We start from the raw sequence: 26,393 nt of genomic DNA, 5'->3' as shown, positions 1-26,393 counted from the left end.
AAGGCTTGAACTTCTTCCCTAGAAGAATTTGTCAGTGCCACATTTTGCAACATGGCACCGTGTGAGGTGCCAGAGCTCATAGTATGCACACACCCATCCTTTGTGCTCCCTTGGCCAATTCTGACTCACAGCCAGCAGGGGTAAACGCAATCGGAGACACTTGCTATCTGGGCGCAGCACCTCATCTCCCTCCTCCCTGTGCAGAGGAAGACCCTGGGGCTCACAGAGTATCCCCCTGCTGTTGTGCTAGGTCACAGGTATGGAGCTTGTGCTTGCAGATCCCAGCTGCAAACTCAAGATGTGCGTGCAAAGAAACTCCCAAAAGCCAAAGGTGGCAGAGGAAATTATCACTGGGCAGCTCTCCCCCTTTAGAGACTGGTTGAGAAGACCACTTCCCAGGCTCAAAACCTGGTGCAACAGCTCACTCCAGCACAAGGAGCTCTCTGCTGCCCGCAAGAACTCTACAGAGCACTTAAAATCAGGCTTAAGTATTTTACAGAACCGGAATCTTGGTCTGGAGGGCTTTGCCCTTAAAATGGGAAAGCAAGCTTCAGAAGCAGGAGGTGCCATACCACGACCAGTGGAACATTGCAATATGCCCATAAAAGGTTTCAAAATGTATCTGCTTAAGTACACACAGAAGCTCAGAAGGGTTTAGAGTCACATCCCAAAAGAATTTATCTCCTGCATTTTCAGGCAAGTGTGAGCAGCAGTCAGCACTTTACCATCATCTTCCCAACCAGAAGCCCAAGGTTACTCTTGGCTAATATTAATAATGTAAATGCTGCTGGCTTTACCCTTTGAGGTGGGTGAAGGGTGACAGGGAGAAGAAGGAAGCAACATGAGCTGCAGAGGAGCAGAGGCCCTGCATTGCCAGGGCTGGCTGGTGAGGAAAGGAGAGGCAAGGCTGGCAGCAAAACCCCACTGCTGAATGTGTTTGGCCCACCTCCCTGAAGAGGCTGGCCTCCAAAATGTGGTCTCAGGACCAGTTTGTGGGCACAGCTCTGCTTTCCAGCATGTACAAGGGGAAAAGCACACAAGTCTGAGGCCCAAGGAAAAGCTTAAATAAATTAATCAGATGCAAGAAGACAGACAAGGATGGTGTTCTGTGCTTGCTCCTTGCACTGGGAGTGCCTCCCAATGTGCCAACCTGTGCCTACACCTCTGCCAGCCTCTTGAACCTGTCCCAGAGACACCACATATGAGACTGGCACTCACACACAGGCAACAGCAAAGGGATCTGCTATTCCTGTGTGGGCAAGCCCTCAGGAGAAACGTGGGGTCTATTTGCACAGCAAATACCCAGTCACCAAATATGCACCCTCAGCAGGAGTACAAGCAATGAGCTAAGAAGAGAGCATCCTTCCAGGGTGGCACCAGAACTAGACTGTGCACCAGGAAATCTACAGACATCTCACCTTTCTTGCAATGTTACCATGGACAACACCAAGTTTCACAAAGCGCAAGTCTTTGTAAATGTAAAGGCCCAGGTAGTGTTCCCTGCTGAGGCTGCTCAGCTACAGAAAGACCCAGTAGAGATAAGGACAAGGCCAACCTCTTTGCCCTCCATAACACACCTCAAAGATCACCTGCTTGCTTTAGAGCACAGACAAGAATTCCTGTCAAGGACTCTTGCATTACATCTTTGCAAATGGCTGGCAATGAACAAGACCTTCCTGAATCTCCCTCCCTGTCTACTGGTGTCCTTGCAGCACAGTCACCAGGTAACACCAGCCTGTTTCCAATTACACACATTCATCACCCAGCAGCTCTGCAGAGAGCCACGACCAAGGGAATTCTAGCTGCTGGACTTTGTATTCATTGCCTAAAGCGCTCTGTCCTCCTGCTAACCCTGCCACAGCGGCAGCAACCTGCAACAGAGAAGCAAGGGGACAGCTCAGAGCAGCAATCTTTTAAACCACAACTGCAAAGCCCACCAGTGCTCATCTGTCACGGTTCAGCTGTCAAAAAGTCACAGATAAATGAAGTGAGACTACTGGGCCATCAGAGAAACCATTGGATAACACTAAACAAATCAAACAGGCTGTGCACAGACCTCTGTTGCACAGAAAGATCAGCAAGACAGATTAAAGAAACAAGGTGTATCCTTTCCCTGGAAAGCTGAACATGACTAGAGAGGGTCACACATGACCTTCAAGTAACCAGCCTTGACCCCACAGAGAGCATCTGCAGTTCAGACACCGGGGCAGGCCTAGGAGATGCTCAGCCACATGCAGTGCCAGGTAAGCTTCTCCATCAGTGCTCTCCATCCCACAGATGTGCCAAAAACTTCTGAAGACACTACAGAGAGTATAGACAGCATGTGTGCCAATTAAATTAAGCTGTGAAAACATGAAGCTTGTTGTAATCTATAGACAAGAAGGGATCAGGCCTAAATTATTTTTCCCCCACAAGCTCTCTATTCTCCTTGAAATACCAATTTATTTCAGAGAGAAATACAAAGAGAAATACAGAAATTAACAGAGAAGACAGAGAAATACAGTATTAACAGTTTTTATAAATAAAATTGAGTCTAAATACATTTTTCCCCACTTTAAGATGTTTGATTTGGTAGTTCTAAAAAGCACTTATAACATGCCATAAGACACACAAGCATCCAGAGTGGACAGAATTCTGCTGTAAATCTACTGTTGCCACACAGGTAAGTGACTTAATGACCAAGGAAAAGTGGATGTTTGTTACACAGGTGACTTGGCTCAACACTCTTCATGTGGAATATTTCCATCTCCATTACACTGAGCTGAGACATGCAGTCAGAATGTCTCCAAAAATATCACTATGGCTTTGTTTGCTTTCTTCTTCCTCTCTAAAAGTGTAACCATATGCTAAGTTTAGTGGGTGTTTTCAGTTGTTTCCTAGTTTGGCGTTTATTTAAATTTTTAAAAAATAGATTTGATTGCCAACCAGTAACAGAAATAATTCTAGTCAAGTCAGCATAAACCAGGTACAAATTAGCATGAAAACTGTGAGGAACGGCCTCAGGGACATCAGTTTCAAGATCATACAGTACATCTATTGTCTAAGCAGTGTGAACTTTTTAGATTGCCATGGGGCTTTGAATATTATTACCAAAGAATAACACTTCTTTCAGAAAATAGGCAATTTAGACAAAACTACTTGTAACTCCTTTTTATGCCTGTTCACAGAAAATTTTCACCTTTTTTTAATAGAGTACTGCTTTGAAACGTGATAGTTTAACAACATTTTTTACATTAGACCTCCCAGAGTCAAAATTCATATTACTGAAATTTTTCACCCCACTATTTTCCATCTCAAAATGCTTTTTGAAGGTTCAATTCGCATTAACATTCATAAAGAAAATTTTAAAACACTTAAACAGCAAAAAAACCCAGCCCACACCTCACAAAGCTGCGTTCATAAATTTTTTTTAAATCACAAATCCTCAGTGCAGATACCCAAACTGTGAGCAGTATAAATCAAAGCCTCTGTGAACACCTGATGTACATTACCTACATATTTTTATATAATATGTCACCATCTCCTAATGCCTCATCTCTCAGCTCTCTGCTCCAGTAGTGACGAAAGATGATGCTTTTTTTCCTTCCTCACAACATCAGAAACTGAAAACACAACCAATGACTTGCTGGCCAGGAACTAAGAGTCGGACAAGCTCATATCCTGCCCTCCGGATCCTGCCTGAATAGGAAAGTTAATGACTTGATGAACAGCCCACCAAAGTGCCAAAACAAACCTCTGTCGGAATTGCCATGAGCCAGCAAACCATGTTCTGATCCTTACAAAACGCACTGGCTCTGCATGGGACAGTGCACACTGAGCCTGGGAGAGAAGCAATGAACAAGCCCAAAGGCCACACGAGTTTACAGGGATGATATGATATTCCTCTCCTTTGCTCAGAATGTCTCTGAGGTGCCACAGGACCTGCCTAGGAGGTACCAGAGAGCACCAGCCACTGACCAGCAGCTGTTATGGCCACTTCTGGAAGCAGGGTGGCCCAGCACAGCTGGCTCTTGTGCCTCTGGATTGCCCTGCAATCAAGCAGTGCAGCCTTTCCTGCCATTCAAGCAAATTAATTCAGAGAACACTGCTTCCAGAATAATAAGGAGGGATGCACAAGTAGAGTGAGAGCTCTCTTGGCATCGGATTCAAATTGCAGCTTCTTGCAAGGAACTATTTTTAAGTTTTATATCAATCTGCTTAAGAAAGGTTCCTTCTACTGCCTACAAATGTGCAAACTACCCATTCGAAGAAACACAGCTCAGGACAGCACGATCCTGCACTTTCAACCTAATCAAGACCAGATATTTCACAACCAAAGCATTGCACAATACACAATGTCCCTGCAGAGCTTTTTCTGGTGAACACCACCTGAGCATCAGTGAGGGCCCCTATTAGCTTCAAGGAGTCCTGTGTGTTCTTCACAAGATTACAGGTAGCACACAGTCACCCATGAAACAACCGACACTGAGGCAGTCTGACTGCTTCTGGAAGTGTTATTGCTTTTTCCACCGAAACAGGTGTAGAACTGCTATAGGAGATTGAGGGGAAAAAAGGGTAAAAGGGGGATGCAGTAAGCGTATGGATGCTGCACATGACCTGACCAGTGAGGTGAAACTATTGTTTGCTAGGTTATCAGAAGTTCCTGTATGAAGGCATTGTTCAAGCTTAAGAGGTCTCTGAGAAAAAAAAAAAAAACAAGCAACATCAGCACACAATGGATGCAGATAAGCAACGTCTGAACAAAGCCCCGGGCAGCTGCAAAACAACGAGAAAACTTATTAGCCGCAAGCATCCTATATCCTGCCGCGAACAAAGCAACACAGATGTTCTGCTAATGCAGGGCGTGAAAAGACAAGGGAGCACTAAGCAGCTATTGAGCGCTCAGAAGGACAGGGTCAGTGTTCCACAGTTGTTGGGTACAAAGACGTCCACAGGATGGGCATGAAAAGCCTCTTAACAGGTCTGAGAATGCAATATCTCTCTGGTCACCGGTGAGGGTGGCTACCCTTACAGCCATGAGCCCCTAAGACCACTGCAAACAAGGCTTTGCAAGTTCAGCTCTGGCCAGGAACAGAATGACCACTGTTTGAGGGTTTAGTCCCCAGGGGGTTATCGCCATTGGGAAATGCACGGCGTTAGACACACGCACACACACACACACACAGGCTGCAGCGTTGGGGACCACAGCCCTCCATGGCATAGGGAAACAGGGTTCTGTCCACTGAGAGCTGCTGAATCCACGGGTCTGAAGAAAGTGCTCCAAGACCCACTTTCTTGTCTGCAAAGAGGGGTGTAGAAACAGCCCCATCACCAACCCTTGGCCAAGTGCTCTGCACAGTTGGACCTCTCCTCAAGTACTTCCCAAAGACAGAGTTGTCAGCCCTCCATGAGGCTACCCTAAGTCCAAAAAACCTCTTCCCTGGAAAATTCAGACCACTTAACCAGCACATACTGGGCATCTGCTACTGTGTCAACAGGAAACTGCAACAAGGACATTATTTAACAGCCAGTTACACCGGAAACACTCCGAGCTGTACAAGATCACACACTACTCCTTCCACTGTTTTTTGTTTGTTTGTTTTCTTAACATGGTGTTCCCACCCCATCCCCACTGCTGAAGTGGGAAAAGGGGTTGCTCATACCAGTGGGTGGGATTTGAACCCCAGCTGCCCATGGACTTGGTCCTGCACGTCCTCCCAGCCCCAGTTGTGCAGAGAGTGGCTGGCATAGAGAGCCTGGTTCTGCTGCAGGAACTGCACTGCCAACAACACACGTGGGGAAGTGTCACACACCAGGTGACAGCACAGCTCAGAGCCCAGCCAAGCTGGGTGGCTGCACAGAGACACCTCCCCAAGATGCTGCAAACACCAGCAAGGGGCACAAAACTACCCTCCGTAACATGACAGCCCTCCTTTCCATTCACAAACAAACACTATAAAATACGAACATATTAATCTCCTCATTAAAAGTATCTGCATTGCCACTTGCTACAATTCAGAAGTTTCAAGAGCATAAAAAACAAGGGTTTTTTCCCCTTCTATAAAAAAATTGTTTGTCTCTCACTGAGAGCAAACCAGCAATGTAAATGAACATTTGAAAGTCACCGTAAAACTAAGAGAGTCATTGCATATAATCAGATTAAAAAGAGAAAACCTAACGCAAACAGAAAACTTGAGCTTCTTGGAAAAAGAGAACAGAAGTGAAAACTTGAAGAAGCCACTAACAGGAACAAAATGGGAAATCCAGTCTTAGTCCAGATCCAGTCCTGGTCTGAATCTCTGCATATATAATTCTACCAGTTCTGTAACTCATTATGCTCATAAAAATAAATCCAAATCTTTTCAAGCAACAGTTGAAGTTCAAGAGAAAACTTCTAAGATTATAAAATTTTCCAGACTCTTTCTACAAATTTTAACAGGTTAATTACTCTGGTCAAAACATTAAACACAATCTCAAAAATTCTCATTTTCTACCAGTTGCCCATATGGTCTCAGTAAAAATACTTTTGAGAAGCCATACATTTGGGTAAAAGAAAAAAAAAGTGGATGTTCCTTTCCCAAGAATCATGGTGAAGGGAGGCCAGAAAGAGATACCAACATCCCCCTCCTGTAAGCACGCCCCACTCCTCACCGTGACTCACAGCCCAGGTCTTTGGTATTTTTGAAAGAAACCCCTAGAGCTCCAGCAGGGACAAGCATCCAAGAGCCATTAACTGCCTCCAAAATCGACTGCAAGGATTAGCACCAACCACAGGGCTCAGCCATTGCTCCAACAGGCCTGGCAGAGCCATCGAGTTTGTGTGCTCCTCACAGAAAGCATTTTCCCAATGGCCATTTCTGGAAAAGTTGTTCTCCAATTATTTTGGCTGGTCCTCATCTACAGGACAGTGTTAGAGTGGCTTTTGCAACTCTGTCTTCAGGAAATACATGTAAAGCTGATTCATTATCTTAAAATGCTGCTTTCATTTCTGCTCATTAAAAGCACATTTCAGATCCCTGCACCAAATGCACAGCTGATGTGATCTGGACACTCAAACACTGGGTTTCAGTTCTCTCTACTCTTCTTATTTCATTTGCTGCCCACAACCCGTGTTCTCTATTTCAGGGACAGCTATATCAGACCTGAGCTACCACTGAAAAATGCCCTGGGTAAAATCCTCTCTCCCTGCAATGCCTGGCACTCCAGGCAAATCGCACCCAATGTCACTCAGCCTAGATTTCAGGAGCTGCATCCCACACCAGCAGCATCCTCCCTGCACAGAGCAATAAACAGCTGTTCTGCACATCCCACACCCCTGCAAACCGAGCCACTAGGAAGGGAAGGAAAAGCAAGGAAGCTTAGGTAATGCATGTGTTACAGTCCTCACCTTTAGGGAGTCAAAGCAGGCAATAACTCGACCATTTTCCACATGGCAACTCCGTGATGGATGGGCGAACTTGCACTCTGCATCAGACCGAGAACAAGTCCCTCTCTGAAACTCTCGACACACTTCTAACGTCAGCCATTTTGTATCACGAACCAGGGAAACGTTTACAGCCATATTAAAAAACAAAAATTAAAATGCAAGCAATCGCACCCTTCCTCAGGGTAATATTTACTGCTGATCTTCTTTTTTCTTCTTTTTTTTTTAAAAAAAGGGTAAAAAAGTGAATTCAAGTTAAACGTGAAGAAATAACTAACTTGTTGCTTTGGTAGAACTCCTATTCATCAGCACTTAGGTTTTCATTTAAGTCAAATCGTGTTTCTTTAAACAAGAATTAAACATAAAGCCAATCATAAAATAGAAATCTTATCAGAACAACTGAAAATCAAATTAGAGGCCAGCTCCTAAAAGTGCAATTGTAGAAGTTAAAATACAAGTGTTATATTTTGTGCCACTGCCAAAGTTACTTGCAAATAACTGGCAGATTTTCAAAAGAATTCTGTGCTCTCCAGTTAATGGTTTCAATGATTCTTGCAAAAAGCATATGCTGCTGGCAGCACTTCAGTTTGTGGAACGGTCTCGGTCCTTGGGGAGAAAACTTCGGGCTTGGTGTTTTTTTCCTTCTATTTCTTGCTTCTAAAAATTATGGTTCATGAGCATCAAAACAGGCAAAAGGATGCCTGATGTTTTTTCTCCTCTTTCTTTTCTTTTAAATATTTGCTACATAGTCGGGGGAAGGAAAAAAATAAAATGGCTGAGCAAACTGCGTGTAAATGGGGAGCAAAAAAAAAAAAAAAAAAAAAAAGGGCAAGGCTGGAGGAGCCGCCGTCAGGGCACGGACCGCAAGCAACGCCGAATTAAACAGAGAGGGGCGCGAGGGGCAGAGAGAGGCAGCCCTAGACAGAAATCCAAGCAGCGGTGGCTTCAGGAAAGGCACTTTTCAGCAACCTGCAGGAAAAAGAGAAATAGAATCAGCCAGGAGCCTGCGGCCCCGCTCGGGCGGGCGCGGGGCGGCGCCGGCGGCCATTGCGGGCACGGGGGCACTGCCCGCGCCGCGCTGCGCATGGGAGGCGGCGCCGGCCAATGGCGCTTGCCGTTACAGCAGCACCCGCGGGCAGCCGACCAATACAAGACACCGTTTCATACTGCCCCGGTGGGTGCCCGCCGCACGCCGCAGCCCCGGGACCCTCCGGGAGCCTGCGGGACCCCCGGGCCCCGCCCGGACAGGCCGAGAGAGGAGAGGACAGCCCAACCTCCGGGACAGCGGCGGGGGCTGCACCCCCCAGGCCCTTCCAGACTACGGGGGAATATTTTGCTCTTCAATTGTTTTTTTTTTGTTTGGTTGGTTTTTTTTTTAAATTCACATTAACTAACCCACCCCCTCTTCAGGGGTAGGAAGCGTTCAGGCAGGAAGGTGGCTTTCATATATACAAGGCTACAACTCAGCCCTACACCCCTCCGCACTTCAAGGTGTTCCATTAAACCCTTCCCCAGCGCAGGGCTGCTCCTGCGATGGCACATGAAGACAAACGACTGGTTCACAGCCACTCCTCTATGGATTCAGAGCCTACAACACTAAGAGCAAATCTGCCAGGGAAACCTAAGCCGCACACACACGGAAAAAATTAACTCATTGCTCACAGCTGTAATTTTCCACCAGACCAAAGGAAACTCGAATTACTCTGACTCCAGCAACTCGTGTTATACAACAAACAACTTTCAATGCATTCCAGTTGAAGGCTTCCTTGGCATCCACTAAAACGTTCAACTGTCCCTAGTCGTCCATTCTAATATTAATTGTACCATTGCCGCCTGATAGGATTGGGCTGTTTCCAAGTTCCCAATCCAGTCCTTTATCTTACTAAAGGATGACCGTCCACTTTTGCAAACATTTGACAGGCGCGGGATGTTGCCTGTGTGACTGCTATTAAGATTTCAAGCTTTTGTAGGAGAAGAGCTTCCAACTACAAAAAAAGGAAGCTTAAATTCCTCTTTTATTATTGGTGTGTTATTGCAATTACACTGATCAGTAACTGAAACCTACTGGAGCTGGAAACAATGGAAACAATGCTACCACGGAAGAAGTGTGGGAAGAGGCTGTCATCAGCAGCAGGGGATGGGGCACAGAGGCTCTTTGATTCACAGATCGAATTATTTCAATTTAGAGAAAACAACACTCGTTAAACCTATATTGCAAGTATTTTCTAGACTTAATTAAGATTAAAGTTGATAACAAAACCTGCCCAGATCCCTCCAATCCAGCTTGAAGCATCACCACAAAGCTTGGTCTGACCCATGTTTCTGGAAGGACCTTTGCATTTTTGCACATCAGGTGGAGAATAGAGACTGCAAACATCATATTTGCTAAGCGTGATTTAAACTTCAAAGAGAAGGAAAAGAGGCACATCTAACCATGCTCATTTCTTTTCGGTTTTGTAAAGAAGAGATGCTCTAAATCAATTCCAATTGTGCAAACGGGGCAAATTTATACAGGAATCCCATTCACTGATATGTGGGCTCCCCATTCAAATGAGCTCAGCAAGCAAAAGAAAGGAAAAGATGGGCAGAAAACCTTCTGCAGGAAGCTAAGGACTAGCTGGGTGCAGCTCTCAAAAACGAGCTAGAACAGGTCAGATACGGGTGGGGATTAGAAAGAATGCAATCTCAGAAACTCTAAAGAGCAGACTGAAATACAACCATCTTGTGGCTTAAGTGCCTATTCCACAGCTTCAGACTCCCAAGGGAAGTGAGGGTCTGTTAATGCTGGGATGGAATATAATGGGTCCGACTTAACACACTGTCACACCAAACACCAAGATGTCCAGTGTAGTAACATCTGCCCTTCCACCTCAAGAAATCCCAGTGTAACAAACCAAATGTTGACCTCGCTCTCAAGCCATGCACCTCAGGAGCACACACTGCCCACAGGTACATGGCTGCACTAAACTGCTCAGTCCTCAAAATGAAGGGCATCATGTTAATGAAAGCTAAATCAAATGAATCCTACAAAACATTAAACTACAAATATCAAAACATTCAGACACATGTAACACAGTGGATATTTTTCTTTACAACTCGTGGGGGAGGAAACAAACCCACCAATGCAAACTGCCCCAGCCCCACACCCTGCAGAAGGGCACACTTGTCTGTGCAACATTCAAGAGACACAAGAAATTTTCTGTGCTATGGAAACAACCCACCTCCCTGCAGAAGGATAGAGTCATCTCAGACCCTGGCACTATAGTTCCTGTACCGGAGGGAGACAAATTAATGAATATATTTTTCATACCCCAATTCTGCAGCCTGAGAGGCACCTGGCAGAGCACAGCAGCACACACTGCCCCATCACTTGTTTGCTGGGCACTCAGGAGAGCAGTTAAGCACATGCTTAACTCTGAGCATGCCAACAGTCTTTCTGGAAAGACAATCTGAAGCATGTACTTAAGTGCTTTGCTGAATCAGGGCCTAAATAAATGAATCTGCTTCACAGGTTTATCAGGACTGGGAGGCCAGCAAGCACAGGCAGCAGTCATTGTGTTTCGGCTTACATGATCGCAGCCCAGAGGAGCATGAGTTAGGCTTTTCTGCAAGTCAACAAATACAGTTTTGTCAGTGTTTGGATTGCTGCAAATCCTTCTCCATGTGGTCATGGAGAAGGCTGGAAACGCATGCACGCAGGGCTGACATCACAGCAAGTGCTGCACACTGCTGCAGCAAGGCTCCCGTGCACAGCCCAAAGACAGCACACCTCAGACAGGAACCCGCCACTGACAATACAGAGCTTCAGCTCTCCAGGTTTCAACTCCTGGCAGGAAACAACTGTTCTCACCAGAATGCACCCTTACAATTCTCTTGTTATTACCCTTTTTTGGGGGGGAGGGTGTAGGGCAGCTGGCATTTTATTCCCTTTGTTCTCCCATATATTTCAAATGGGAGGAATTAAAACAAAAAAAAACCATCCATGCCAAAACCAACATACAACCTACAAGGATTAAAAAGTAGCTCCAGCAATCAGGGGCTTCATTAGTGTGCAGGAAATACAACAAAGGGTAGGTGCTGCCTTTTGAACCCTTCCCAGCAAGCCAGATCCGTCTGGCAGGGCTCAGCTCCTCCACTACACATGAGCCAATCTCATTTCAATGGTATCAGCATCAAAGCTGGAGAAAGCAGCAGAGCAAAGAGAAAAGCCTATGGCCTTTATCCCTGTAAAGAAACTACAATATCCCTGAAGCCTCTGCTCCAGGGCCACTTGCTGGGCCAAGCTCTAATTGCTTGAGCTGCAGGAGGATGGGACTTGCTCCAGATGTCAGACCCAGCCTTACAGCTACCAAAGTGCAGAGGAACAAGGGCAGTCTGAGGAGCAAAGGTCACACCAGGGCTTGCTTCTGGCAGGCCTAAGATGCCCTGATCACTTGAGGTAACATGAGGACGAGCGTATTCACTTGACACTTGAATTCCTCCTGCTTGCCATGAAACTGATCCCCTTCCACTGACAGGCCCCATGGACATCAACTTGTAAGGACACTTCCTGACAGCTGAGTTCAGAAATGGTAATTTATGTGACAAGATGGATTCAAGCAGCTTCCAAGTGTAAATGACGCTATTTAAAAGAGATTTTTTTTTCTTTGTGTTTTTTTTTTAAGAAAAAATTACTCAGTAGAAGTACCAAGGTGGGTTCCTTATTTACTGTTTCTCAAGGATTTCTGCGTCATGACTGCTCAGCTGAGAAACAGAAGTGCTGTTGCCCTAACTCACAGTCCAGTGAGTAAGAGCAGCAGCTACTCCTTTCACCTGAAGAGGAATAGGGATACTGCAGACACACTGGAGTTTTCCCAAGATTAAGTTCCAGTCGTGCCCATTCTTTATCATATGCAATGCTGTCCATGCTCTTCTTCCACTCAAACCACCAGAACGTGACTGTAGAACTAAGGAATGGCTCTCCTGAGTCCAAGCTCAGCCCTACACTGCCAGGCTGCAGTGTGCTTTACCCAGTTTTGCAAGTTATGGTAAATGAAAGCTCAGACCCAGCCTGGATGGATGGATGGATGGATACCCTGGAGGCACAGCAATAGAGAAACTGTGCTTGCAAAATTAAGACCTCAAATTTTACACCAATTCCACTAAAACTAAATATTGCTATCAATGTTCACTGAGTGTCTAGATACTGTCAGAGCCCAGAAAAGACTTTTGGCTATGGGCTTTCCTCAAAGCACTAAATTTAGCTGGCAGTACAAATGCCAAGCTCACTCATCAGTCCTTGCACTTTTGAGACAATTATGTAACTTAGGTTTTTTTATTGCACCTTAATGAGTACGGGAGAGCTTGGTGTGCCCACCACCGCATCCTTGATAAGGCAGAATAGGGACCTCCTCACCCAAACAGCAGTGAGATGTTTCTGTTATCAAACAATCTTCCAAATAAACACAGTGTTCCCTGGAAACACTGCAAGGCAAAGAGAAATGGGAGCAATGAAAATAGCGCATTGAACTGTTTTGTTCTGAAAGAGAAAGAAAACTCTGTGGAGAATACCACCACCCATCCAAGAGCATTTTCACATTCCTATGGAAAACCAAGTCTGAGAATCTTTCCCAGTCCTTCCTTTCTGTCATAGGTTAGCAAGCATAGTCCCGGAAGAGAGGTCCTTGCTAAGGGGTGCTTACAGTTTCCTCTGGGAACTGACAGAACCTATCAGCTGGCCAGTTTGAATATGGACAATTCTCTAAGCCACTTAAAGTTGTGATCACCTCTGTTATCCACATTTAAGAATAGGCAAACTCCCCCTCCAAGCTCTCTCTCGTTTCCAGCGCTGGGACAGGTGGCTGCAGGGCCCGAGCAGGGCCCAGTGGGCCCAGCCAGGCCCTGCTTGGGCCAGGCCGGGCCGGGCCACGGCCATCCTGAAGCCATGGACCTGTTCCAGCTGTGGAACCCCCCCACTGCCTTGCTGTGGGCAGCCGGAGCGGCTCGGCTCTCCCCCCTCTCCACTGCGATAAGAAAAATTCAACATTCCAGCTGCAAAGCTGCAAGGCCGAGGTGAGATTAACCCTTTTACTGCTGTGAAGAGCTGAAAACCTGAGGGAAGAGAAAGAGGAGATGCTTAAAGCTGAAATTCTGTTGTGAAGCTATGATATATCAGAGTATCCTGTTGTAATTTCATGAAGATCTGGGGGGTGGAGTGTTCAACTCGTGAGCAAAAGCACCTGCACTGAGATAGGCAGATGCTGACACAGCTGTAATTTCATGAGAAGTTTGGACAGGGAGAGATGGACCAGATGAAGACTTTTGCTCCAAACGGGAAAGGAGAAAACCTCAGTCCCTAGAGATGAACCTGATGAGGACTTTTGCTCCAAATGGGAAACGAGAAAACCTCAGTTCCTAGAGATGCTCCCAGAGATAGTCCTAAAGATGAAGATGAGGAAGACCCTTTGCTCCCAGGGAAGGAGAAGGGCCTCTGTTTTTGTTTCTGAACGGCTCAACCTTAAAATTGTACCCCAAAAAACTTCAAGAGTGGACCCTCGAACGCAGTTGCGGGAAAAGCTGCAAGTCGGGGGAAGGGACTCACATGCAGGCAGAGACACTCCTCTTCCTAAATGGACTGAACAATATTTGGAAGTGGGCGGCTGTCTCGTTGTGATACTGTTTTCATAGCATGAGCAAGAAGAGACTTCTCTTTCTAAATGGACTGAACAAGGTTATTATGGAAGTGATAAACAGACTGAACATCTTAAGGGTTGTCTTTTTACATTGTCAGTGGGAGAAGGGAGGAAGGTGGGGGGAGGAGGAGAGTTCTGAAGGTGGTATAATTTTTTTCTTTCCTCTTTTAGGTCTGTTAATAAACTTCTTTATATTCTTTCAAGTTTGGTGCCTGCTTTGCATTTCTCCTAATTCTTATCTCACAGAAGATAAACAGTAATGAGTATTTTGGACCAAACCACTACACTTTCTCTTCCACTTTCACAGCATGTAGTAAAGAACCCATGAAACTATATCCTTGCTTATCAAAGGAACCAAAAAGTTATAGTCAAAGGCATGGTTTTACTGAAAACCATTCTACTGTTACATTTATTGGCAGTGATGCATGAGTTAAGATAACCCACATTTGTGGGCTGTTTATGGAGTCAGTGAGGAGGGGAAACAAAAAAGTTTAAAAAAATCTTCATCTAGGATCTACCAAGCCAGGAACACAATGACATTAGTTGAGTTGGCTGACATTAGAGAAGTTCACTTTGGGCATCAGAAAAGCCCATGGCAAGTTAGGTACTGTCACCATTGGATCACAAGGCTTTACTTGGGACTGATTCAAAAATGCTGCTTCACAACAGCAAAAGAAATCACAAAAATAACCCCCAGAAAGGGCAGGTATGGATCCTCCATTGCTAAAACACCAATGACAAAGCTCTTACCCTACCTCACATAAAACCCAGCAGTGTTCAGATTCCCAGAGACACAATTCCTTTGCTGGCGGAACATCGACAGTTTGCACACAGCGGGGCTGCCTCAGACATGGGCTGGCTCCCGCCCCCCACGCTCCCAGGCTGTACACTGGGACTGGAGCCATCTCAGCAATGGCAGCTTCTCCAGGGCTTCTCAGCCCTTGTGCACTTAAATGGGCTCCAGTATCAACTGGACCTGAAGAAGGTAAATTTATTTTCTGTCACCTGCAAGAGGTATTTTTGCTTTCAAATTAGAAAATAATCTTCTATTTCTTGCTCTGGCCCTCATTCTTTAAAACAAACACTTCAGGGACACGGCAGACACTTTGAATATTTCCTTTGTGAACATTCTGTACCTGGACATTTTCTCCCTCAGGGAACAGTTTACTTAGTTTAAGGTAGACCTCTACAGCCAAAAGAAAATAAACCTCCTTTTGTTGTTCTACCAGTTACTCAGAAAAAGAGCAGGTTTCCTGTACTGTGGCCATGCATGAAAAGTTTCTGTTCAAGGTCTAATCACAGATGTTGGGGGCCGTGAATCACCAGGGGTCACACTGCGTGCCATACGTCAACTCAGCTCTGAATGCCGTCTGTTCAGAACAGGATGGCAGAACCCAGGAATTAATAATAAACCCATGCAAGTAAAACAACCTCCCAATGCTGCTGCAATGGAAAAGCCTCATTTCCAGGAAAAACCCGCTACAGAAGCAACAGAGTGGATGTTTGAGCATGCAGGTACCACACAAATCAGTGGTTCCTTCACACACTTCTGTGTTGAAGGAACCACTAACACTTGTCCTTTTTTCCCCACACTCTCATTCTGCTGGCTTAGAGCAACTTTGGAGAGTGGCTGTTACTGGTTGTGACCTCTCTGGATAGAGCAGCACAAGGAACATCCTCCTGCCCCTCAGTGGGGAAGGTTGTACATACTACATCCCATCTCTTCAGAGGCTTGCCAGCCTTGCTAAACTTCTGGATTTATGGCACCCTGGGAGATGGCTGTGGGGGTCTGCAGGGCCAGCAGTGCTGCTGTCCCTGGGAAAATGGATCATGCATCACTGGCCTCTGGGCACTTCCCACTGCTCTTAGCTGCCCTGACACAACCTCAGCATGTCTCTTACATACAGAGCTGGGCAACTGAAAAAACAAGAAGGGAAAAAAAAGGAAAAGATGCAAAATAAAGTAGCATGAGGGAAGGAAGCCCTTCACTGCAGAGAAAAAGAATGTATAAATACAGGGAACTTTATCCTCCCTTGTGTACGTGCAATTCTTGACACTTACACCCTGAAGCAAACAACCACAGGAAAAATTAATACTGAGTTTAAGGAAATATTGAAAAAATCGCTTTGTTTTTGAAATCTACCATTCTTCAATGTGCGCTATGGTGCTCCTATTCCCTCAGCCACCTGAAATCTTCAGTCTGTTTTCCTTCTTCCTGAACCTTCAGCACCTCTTGTCCACCAAAGTTCAGAGAACTCCTTTCCCTTTCATTCCTACAGGATTAGTTCTTCAAAATGTTTCCACAGGCAAACGGCTGGGAGTTATTTCTCACTGTCTGCTGGGGATTTCTAAGCCAAAAATGCACTACAAAAACATGGCAGTTTAAGGAGCATTTTATATTTGTTTGTCTTTGAACAAAGTCACAGAAGCTGCTGTGCTGGACACACGTGCCTTGGCAGAACAAATACCTTTCCATAGGGTGTTCCAGGGCAGCATGCGTTGCAGTGCTGCAAAGGGAACTTACCCCTCTTTCACTGAATAGATTTGTTGTTAGAATAACCACACATGCACATTTCTGTTCTTTTGGGCTTTTGATTTTCTGTCATCAGTTTATTTGGAATCAGTTAGAGGTCAAGACCCCGTTCCTACTCCAGTTCTCTACTAGGTATGATAGTGACCCACTGCCATCCCACCCCTGTGGGATCTGGGGGATGCTCTGCTGATCAGGCAGCCAAGTGGGAGTTTGCTTGACTGAGGCCATCACCAGTAAGAGACACATGGAGAAAGATGCTCCCTTCTATTTTGGGAGGACCTTCCTCCCAAATCCCTTCTGGCCTCCTACATGAGGCAACTTCCCAATGCCGAGGGCCAGGGAGCTGCCTTACAGCAAGGTGGCTGACCCAAAAGGAGCATTTCCTCTGCAGTGCAGAAGCAGCTACTGCACTTGCTGTGAAACAAATCTAAAATCCTCTCCAGTGCCAGCACCTCTTGGGAGGGGTTAGGACCACAATTACACCAGCTGCAAACACAAAAGAAAAGGGGAAAAAAAAAATTGTTGGCAGGGATCTCTGGAGGTCAGCTAATCCAAACCCAGTCTCAAAGCACAGCCAGCTTCAGAGGTGGATGCTTCCATATCCAAGCACAAAGAGAACTGTCTCACACAAAGAGAGTTCAATTGAGTCAAACAAATTTACAGAGGAGACAGGAAAGGCCAAGGCTCATTAAGGCTTGTTCCCCACCACGTAATCATAAGAAATAGGATCAAGCAGATGTATCCCACAATCTATCTGATTATCCTACTCAGTGTTCGATAAACCCCCAAGGTCCTTGCCAATCAGATAAGTGTCCGCATGTGTTTGGGACAGCTGAGGGGAGGGAATGCTTTTACCCAACTGCCCTTCCTGGGATTCCTGTCAGGAATAACCGTACGGGTATCTCCTAAGCTCCAAGCATGATCCTAACCCTCAAGCCAGGCACAAGAAATACAGAAACAGGAGCCCAGCTCAGCCATTCACTGTGCTGCAAGGCAGCCTGGGACTTTCAGGAGGTATCAGATATGTTCTATACACAGAGGAGACCAGCCCAGGTCCAGTGCTTCATAGGTGCCTTTGCCCAAGCACACACATTTGTGCCTGGAAAATTCCCACTCCAGACTTCTCAATCACAGAGCCTTCTGCTCAAAGAGACAGGTTTTTCTCCAACAAAAAGGCACTTTCGCTGCAAGTCCCATATTATATCTTCTATAAGCACATACATGCTCCTACACACACACAACAGCTGAAGGCACTCCAGTGTTAACTGCCCTACCTGGTCGCCAGAGGCCTGCAGAAAGAGAAGACAGCATTTGGACTGTAGTTTGAGTTCTTTCTTAGCTGGAAGAATTCAGAGAAAACAAAAAATTTTTCTTTTAACATTCTTTGTACTGAGAGCTTGGATAAGCCATAAGTAACTTGGCAGCAAAGCAGTTTGGTACAAACACAGCACACCAGCACACAATGCAGTCATCACAAAGCCACTGCTCTGGGCCAGACTAATTTTCCCCTTCGCACAGGGCAGGCCTCCAAAGTCTTTATGTTCCTACATTCGAGTCCATCTGAGTTACACGATGTGTTAAAAATGAGGACTCATGCACAATGAGGAAAACACCTATCATTTATGGGCTACATGGAAGGGCATACAGTGCACAAAGGTACTCAAAATACATTTGTCAAACAATGCAGGACTTAGGAAAAGTAAAATCTTGACTTATTTCTCAGCTCAGACCTGTAACAGTATCCTCAGGTTGCAAATCAAATACTCAATGACAGAAAGGCTGGTAACAAAAGCATCCAATGTATTTAGAATATTTTTCTTTCAGAATTAAAATAAAGAAGTTAGAACATGTAGGAAAGCGGGAAAACCAAATGTAGTGACAACTGAGAGCATATTTTCCAATTCCGTATGCCAGTGAAAATCCAGAGCAACCTAGTCCCAAACCCCAAAGGCATTATCATTGCACAGGTAGTCATCATTTTGACAGGAAAGATGCTCTAGTCCTGTCAGACTGGGACCCTGGAAACAGGGGCTCAAATGCTGTTGCAGCCACAGGTGCCACAAGTGACAAGTCACTTAATCCCTCTGCAAACTGGGGTTGTTACTTTCCCATCTCTCAGTGATGTCTGGCAGATAAAATGCAGGAACTGCAATCAGGCATTAAGAAACTGCTGCAGTAAAGGCTGCACAAGCACCAGATGAACAGATACATTTCAGACCCCACAGCCATTACAGTATGAAGCAGGATACAGGAGGGAGAGTAGAAGTCATGCACATGCACAGAGATCTGCCCCATTAATCCAGCAGGCTACAACAGGATGAAAGGCATGTCCAACAGTTCCAATCCTGCTTGTGCAGCAGCAACCACCCTCCCAGCATCCAAGGGAGGCACTGCTGTAGTACTTACAGGGGAGCAGCCAAACCAAAAGGCACCTGAAGGTGTAAGGGCTAGTTTTGGCAGCGTACTTTGGCACCAAGCACCACCCACTCAACTCTCTGTCCAGTGCCCCTGTGGGAAACAGGGTTTAGGGGTGCATGCAGAGAGAAGCCAACACAGCTAAGCCCTAAAAAAGGCAAGAGGAAGTCAAAGTTACCCTTGAAGCACTTCCCAAGCCATTCAGAGTTAGTGTGTTGGCATCTCCCGCCTTCCATGCACCCCAAAATCTGTTATTCATTACTCTTCATCTCACAGCCAGGTGGACGAAATCAACTTTTCAGGGAGTGAATATCCTCTGTTTTCCCTGAGATGCCCGAGTCATTGACACCAACTGAAATCCTCAGATCTTCAATTATCTCATTACCCTCCTGCATCCGTAACACCACAACGTGTAACTTCTCTCCCCTGTGGAAGTCTTAGTGACCTGAATTATTTTCAATTTCCCCCTTAAGGCCTGTGTGCATGCTTTTCTTCAGAAAGCATCTGAATCAGCATGAAACCTCTGAATCAAAAACAGGAACCCAAGAAGGCGGGCAGATGTACAAATGAACAGTGCCTACCATGTGCCTCATCCTTCCTGCCACCAGTCCGCAGATCCCAGCCACATGCAAACACACAAGCACCCACCCCTGTGCAGTTGGGTGTCTGTCCAAGCTGAATTTTAAAGAAGGCGGCAAAAAACCCCTAAGTAGGGATATATTCTGTTAAACCTTGAGCTCACACTCTGAACACTATCCATTAATGCACTTCTGTCCCCCCACCCAAGAGAAGGAGCTTGGGTGATGGCAGAGGGAAGAGGGGATAGACGGCAAGTGAAGTCTTTGTTTTAATTGGCTGCTGTTAAGAACATTAGAAGGATGTTTGAAGGAGAATGATTAAGGACAGAGTGCAGAGGAGGTACTCAGAGGTGTCCAACAAACTGAATTTATGATGTGGCTTAGCAATCCATCACCTGGCTATCATTCCTATGTACATGCACATACATAAGCCTCAAAATATATTTAGCTCAGGGGGTCTGGAAAAAAACAGCTGTTCTTGCAACCCCAGCTAACAGTACTTTGCTCCTTATAATGCTACAGAAGCAATCTTTTTCCAACAAGGGAAGAAGATCAGATATAAAGGATAAATTGTTTTAACTTTGTTTAACTTTGTTTACTAAATCCATACGAGGGAACATATGCGTACAGCACCAACTCAGCAGTGGAAATTTGGCTCCCTGCAATTCCGTTATATAGATGCATTTTTTCCAGAGGAAGTCCAATGGTCTTGTTTGTTTCCACCACTAACAGAGGAGTTCAATGAAATTTTCTATTGGGAAAGTCTAATGAGGTCAGAATAAGAGAACAGAGTAACAAGGAAGGAATGTCATTGCATTTTATTTTTAGAAGAAGGATAAAGGTGGGACCTCACAAGAAGCAGGGGCTGGGCCTGTTTTGGTACAGAGGGCCAGGCTGGAATGCTTGGTCCTGTGAGCCTGAGGGGGTTTAGAGCTTCTTTTTTTTTTTTTGCAACAAAGGATCCCTTGCCAAAATCAGTGAATGAGTAGAGGGGTCCAGCTAGGAGAAGAGCAGAGTGATGCCTGGGGGTGCACAGACAGTGGGGTGGCAACAGCCCTGGGGAATGACTGAGAGGCAGTTCTCAGGCATACTCCCCTCCCCAACCTCTTCCCCTTTCTTTCCTGGGAAGATGAGTCCCTTGAGCAGCTCCACTGATCTGTGGATCTCTCTACTGCAATTTAAAGGGAATCCAAGTTACAACAGGGTAAACATGGAGGGAATCAAGAGCAAGAAAAGCTCAATGCAGAAGTGCAGAGGGGCACATGGCTCTGCAAAGGGGGCAGTCATGACTATGACAGGAAACAGGATTGACTGTTGTTAAGGCTGGATGTCAAAACCCAGAGAGGCCACCTCAAGCAGAGGAGATGGGCCAGAGTAAGGCTGTGAAAAGGAAGGAATAAAGCTAAATTAAAGAACAGAGGCAGAGCGGAAAGGGGCTTGACTGGGATAAACAGGTAAGGAGGAAAAAGGGTGCATTCAAGAGCAAGCAGGCCGTGGTCTATTTTCTGGCATCAGCTAATCTGATTGGCACAGAGATACAAGAAATAGAGGCTTAAATAGCTCATGGGAGCAGACCTTCAGCTGGGGAAAGCCATCATCACTCAGCAGTTAGCTCCTTTGCAGGCTCTGCCCCCAAACCCCAAGTGCAGAGCTGACCCTGCTGAGCACAGCCAGTGCAGAACAAAGGAGCACAAGAGGAAGTGTCTTTCCAAGGGTTAACAGACAGCAGAGAACAAGCTGTTCCATGCAGACGGAACTGGGACTTGCCACATACACCATGCAGACACTGCTCTGCCAGGATCACCAGAGCTCAAGTGCAGGAGCAGCCAGCTCTGCCTGCTAGGAATGAGACTACAAGGAGTTTCACCTTAAAAATGTGCAAGGACAGCATTAACCCAGGGGAGTATCATTTAGGGAACACTGAGGCATCTGAGAAGACCAGAGACTAGCATCTCTGTTCTGCCTCCCAATATTATCTCTAGGAAAGGAGTAAGGGAAGACTCTTGAGAGGGAAAGTGTGCAGGACCAGGCATAAAGCACTCTTTCACCCTTCCTGTGCTGTCAAGTGCTGCAGGTTTCCGACTTGTGCTGAGTATGTAGGTGGAAACAACCCAGCAGACTGGAACCAGAACCACAGGAATGGTTCAGGGAGGGCAAGAAAATGCTCCTTGACAGGGAGTCATGAGAGGCTGGACTTCCCCTCCAGCACACAAACTCTCAAACATCATGTTTCAGAGTGGTGTGCTGTTTGTAGATCCTTCCTCTGCTCCTGTATACAGGCAGGTATGGGCAAAGAAGGCAGGAGCAGCAGGAGTGTGGAAGAATGACCCTCCTTCCAGCTGGGCTACAGCTGGTGAAAACAATCCAGCAGCCTCCATAGATACCCAGGAGTAACAGCACAGCAGACATGCACAATCTCCCACCCTGGTGCTCCAGCCTCCCACTCCTTCTAACTCTGAGGACTCCCTAAGCATGCCACGGTTTGCCTGCTCACTATTCCCCATCCAACTCCTTGCTTAGTGCTTGCCCAGTCTCTGCAACACTTTTGAAAGCTTCATGTGCCCACAACACCTTTTGGCAAGGACTTCCAGAGCTCCACTATGAGGGGAAAGACCTCCTGTAAGTCCCCAGCCACAGTAATGCCCTTATGTCCCTGCCCTTCCCCTGTCTGATCTTAAGATATGCTGCAGACTGAGCATCAGTCTCTTCCCAGAGACACATGCTTTTTGGGACTTCTAGTATCAGCAATGAACTTAAAATCTATGTACAGTGGTTTACAAAGCTTATTTTTCTCTTAGATAAAGGGAAGTGGCAGAGTGGGAGGGACAGTAATTGCAGGATGAATTGACACAATTTCCAACCCTTTCTGGGAGCTGGAAACAGACAAGTCTCATTTCCAACCCCAGACTTGGGAGAAAGCTTGCAATTAGAAAAATTAACAGTGGCCTTGAATACAATGGCTACAGTTTAACTAACCTGGATTCAGGCTTTGTTAATCAAGAAGCCCTTCTGTAAACTACAGCACAAAGGCACTTTTCCAAAGATCAGGTTACCTCAGCCCAGCCACACCACGGTGGAAATTTTAGAGACCTTTATTTAAAAGCTCAAAAGAGTTCTTCACTGCTGAGACCACCCTATCTGCTCTTCACCCTCTGCTCTGCAGGTGCCTGGCTCAACCCATGGCTAAGGCAGGGCTTTGCAGTTAAGCAACAACAACTACGAATCGTTTCCAAGGCACTGATGACCAGCTGGGTGGGCTTACATCACGTCCATGGACCTAATCAACATCTCAACCTCTGGAACTACACAGCAGAGGCTGCACCAGGATTATAAAACAAAATGAGAACATACTCTTAAAACATGCATCTTTCAAGGCTCTGGAGAGCCTTACAGCTACATCTTCACGGCTAATCACATCACAGGTACAGGACAAGGTTAGCAAGTAAGTGCCCAGAGCTCATGAGCCAGTATATCCATTTTACCTAGCAGAGGTAGGTACCTTCCATCCCATAGTAATGTTACCTTGACAGGTGCAGTGCTCACAGTAAATACTATGACTGTTCCATATTCTGAATTATCCCTTTAAGGATGAAAGCAAAGATACATATTCAGAGAATGGATATTTCCTGCAGTCTCCTGCACAGCTCGCAGCATCAGAAAATTAAGCTGACTGGAGGAGCAAAGCCTGATGCTGCTCCTATAGCAGAACTTGTTTGGTATCATTACTCATAGGACAGTTAAACTAGCGAGTTGGCTACTCTGGACTCTTTTCTGCTTATTTTTTTATGGATTATAGAGTAAAATATAAATTTCAAAGAAATGTCCTGGAAATGCCATGTGCCTAGGACACACCCATATATCCCTCTGTCAGTAGCACTGAGCCTAACTTTGCCCCTCTCCTTAAATTGTTACTCTTAACAAAATATCAACTGCATGCCTTCGCTCTTACTGACTAGCTGGAATACCACTGAAATGTAGTGGCAGTTAGTAAGTAGTATTTTGAACTCATGGGAAATGTTTTGTATGGCTGTACTTCCTGCAGGGGGTGGTTTTAACATGTTGTCCTTGCTCCTCTGGAAGGCTCACCAAGACCACATCAAACGTAGACATCTGTGCATGTGGATGGACCAAGGTCTAAGAAGTGTTATCAGACTACAAGGGAGCTATGAGGTCCAAATGGTCTCATCTCCATCCAGGCAGATGTTCAGCAATGTAGATTTATGCAGTTTTCCCATCATCCTCTTCTCTTCGCAGTTTTAATTGCTAGATCAGCACATCCCCTGAGCTCCACGCTATTTCTGCCCAGCCTGAGCTCTGCCTGCAGACAGGAGGGCTCTTTTTGTCTGGATCTTTGTTCTTTCAACATCATCTAAATACCACTCCCTTAATATCTGATTTAGTATTTCAACCCCTTTAATTACACACAGTGAGATTTTATCGGAAATCTGATTATTGTTTGAAAGTCTGAGCATTTCATCCCAGCCTCAGAATTGATCTATTGACTGCCTCTAAATCTCACATTTTAATTTAACATTTAACACTTTATACCCGCATTAATTTCATTTCCCATGATCAATATCAACAAACACCGTCTCTGGCTCTCTCCTGATAGAGAGACCTTGGAGACCCTGCTCTGCCAAACACTCAAGATAGCTTTGCTCTTGAACATGGACATTTATGGGGCTGATCTATCCAGTAGAAGAGGAAGGAAAAAACCCATGAGAAATAGCAGTAGTAAGTAGCAAGGTTTAGTAAGCAACACCACCGGTCAAGATGCACAGGCGCAGACCTGGCCATGGTGGTGGCACGGGGACTGGCCTGGCCCCAGGACATAGGCAGCAGAGACTCCAGCCAGCTCACCATCCATCTGTCCCACTGCCACCTTGCAATTCCTGCTCACTCCAAACAGTGGGTGAGAGCTGAGTCTGTCCAAGAACTGCAAGCAAGCACTGGGCCACAGGAAATGCCCGACCGGCTTGGTATCTCCTGGCATTTAACCAGCCTGCAGGTCTAGTCCCCCTGTTTGCCTCCACAAAGCACAACAGGAAGAGCAAAGTGCCCCTCTGATCTCCAAGTCTAGCAGATCTCTTATTAGCAGACACAAACTGCACAGACTAATCACGGAAGACACTCATCATGCTGCTTTTCTATCCAGCCACTGCCAGTCTCAAAGGTGGCTGCTATACAGCACTGGATCCAGCTTTGCCAGGACGACAGTATCAGATCTCCTTTTCTAGGCCATGGGAAGCAGAACTGTCTGTGCTTGAAGAGGGTCGGGTCCTCCTTGTACCCCATCTGCAATGCATTTGTGTTGCGACTGGAGATGGAAGACGACATTGTCCCCACTACCGCAGAAAACAGCAGTATTTGTCCCTGAATAATTTCTCTAGCATATTAAGCACAAGTCATTCTTATGCAAAGACTGCCATGTACAGCTGCCAAGGTCAGTAAGACCTTGTTTTATTTGCTGCATAAGGGCTGGCTGCGCAAGTTTTAACTTGTACATATTTTTCCATGCGTTGTCTTAGATTTCCCTGCTGCTAGCGTCTATGCATCTTGCTGTCTGTTCAGTAGGTCATGCTACCTTCTCTGGCTGTTAATAATGACTACCCAATATCCAGTGCTCCAGACAGTCGAAGTTCCAGCAAACCAACTCTTACAGTATGTTTAATTCAAAAGACAGCAAGGACAACATTGAATAACAATTTTCAAGGAAAACATGCTCCACAGCTTTTGCTAACAACATCAATATGCTTCTATTTTCAGGGGGTTGTGACCTGCTATCCACTCACACAGACATCACTGTTCACGTTCTAGTATCTACATACAGATGATTATTTGTGCAAGGATTGCATTCAACCACATGGCACTACATGCATACACAGGCTCTGGATTACAATATCAGTGAGTGCAGTCTTCAGGAAGCAGCCAAGTACTGAAGAGCCTGGGTTTAATTAGATGACAGAATCTGAAAATAAGGCCCTATGTTTTTTAAACTGCAGACACATTCTTACAGACTACAGCCAATAGTTATACCTAGAATAAGGACTGTCCCTCTCCCCAGTTTGCTAAATCCTGTAACATTGCAGGTACAACAGTCAAATTTATTTGACTATTTATTATATATTCACACAAGGAAAAAAATAGTATTTTGAAACTATACAATATCATGATACTGCAAAACTCAAAGTTCTTGACATTTAACCCAAGCAACTCCTTTGCAGAAGAACAGAATTAAGTCATCTCCCTGAGGTCAGTGGCCAGTTAGGAAAACTTTACAACAGCCTGCCCTGCTCAGGAAGCACCCTGCCTCACCCCAGCCTCTGAACCCAAATCAGTGGGGAGATGGCAAACAAAAATGTCTAACACATCCCCTGATCTGCCAGGAGCAGTGCAGCAGAGTCCCCCAGCAACTCATCTTTCTTGCTGGTTTATTTCCCCACACCTGATCCACCGCAGCAGCATTCAGTGCTGAGCTCCTGCTTATCAGTGTCTGATGCAAACAAGCTTCCAGCCAGTGAGATCTGGTCTGGTGGGAACAGCAAGCCAGGACCCCAGAAAATAGCTCACACATCCTTCTTCCAGTTCAGAAATCAAGCTGTTTTAACTGTCTCACTTTGCTCCCCAACATTGCTTGAACCCTGTTCACAATTTACAGTTAACAACACTAATGTCACATCACCCTGAAGGCTACAAGCTCCTCGGGGTAGAAACCCTCTTCTCCTTTACCCTGCAGCAGTCTCTGGCCTTGGTAAAATTCCACAGTCATTGCCAGTAACACAAACCATCATTCA

The 26,393-nt window shown here is 45.7% G+C and overlaps 1 protein-coding gene across 11 annotated transcripts in view; it reads right to left on the bottom strand.

The window, feature by feature from the left end:
• MBNL3 (muscleblind like splicing regulator 3) overlaps positions 1–26,393 on the bottom strand; it is a 94,653-nt gene that overhangs the window by 52,308 nt on the left and 15,952 nt on the right. For 8 of the 11 annotated variants that reach the window (XR_007206798.1, XR_007206797.1, XR_007206799.1 and 5 more), the window contains exon 2: positions 7,367–8,371. The exons of 2 other annotated variants lie outside the window; for them this stretch is intronic. Coding sequence is in view for 6 of the 9 variants with exons in the window: in XM_048318967.1 (XP_048174924.1) it covers positions 7,367–7,540 (174 nt within the window). In the remaining 3 variants the exon portion in view is untranslated. Of the gene's footprint in view, positions 1–7,366; positions 8,372–17,880; positions 17,966–26,393 lie in introns of those variants that run through there. One more of the 11 variants, XM_048318968.1, reaches the window with a different exon arrangement.

Source organism: Corvus hawaiiensis, chromosome 14 (genome assembly GCF_020740725.1).
Source record: "Corvus hawaiiensis isolate bCorHaw1 chromosome 14, bCorHaw1.pri.cur, whole genome shotgun sequence".
Lineage (NCBI taxonomy): Eukaryota > Metazoa > Chordata > Aves > Passeriformes > Corvidae > Corvus > Corvus hawaiiensis.
The sequence above is the reverse complement of the archived record's forward strand: the minus strand, read 5'-3'. Positions and strand labels throughout refer to the sequence as shown.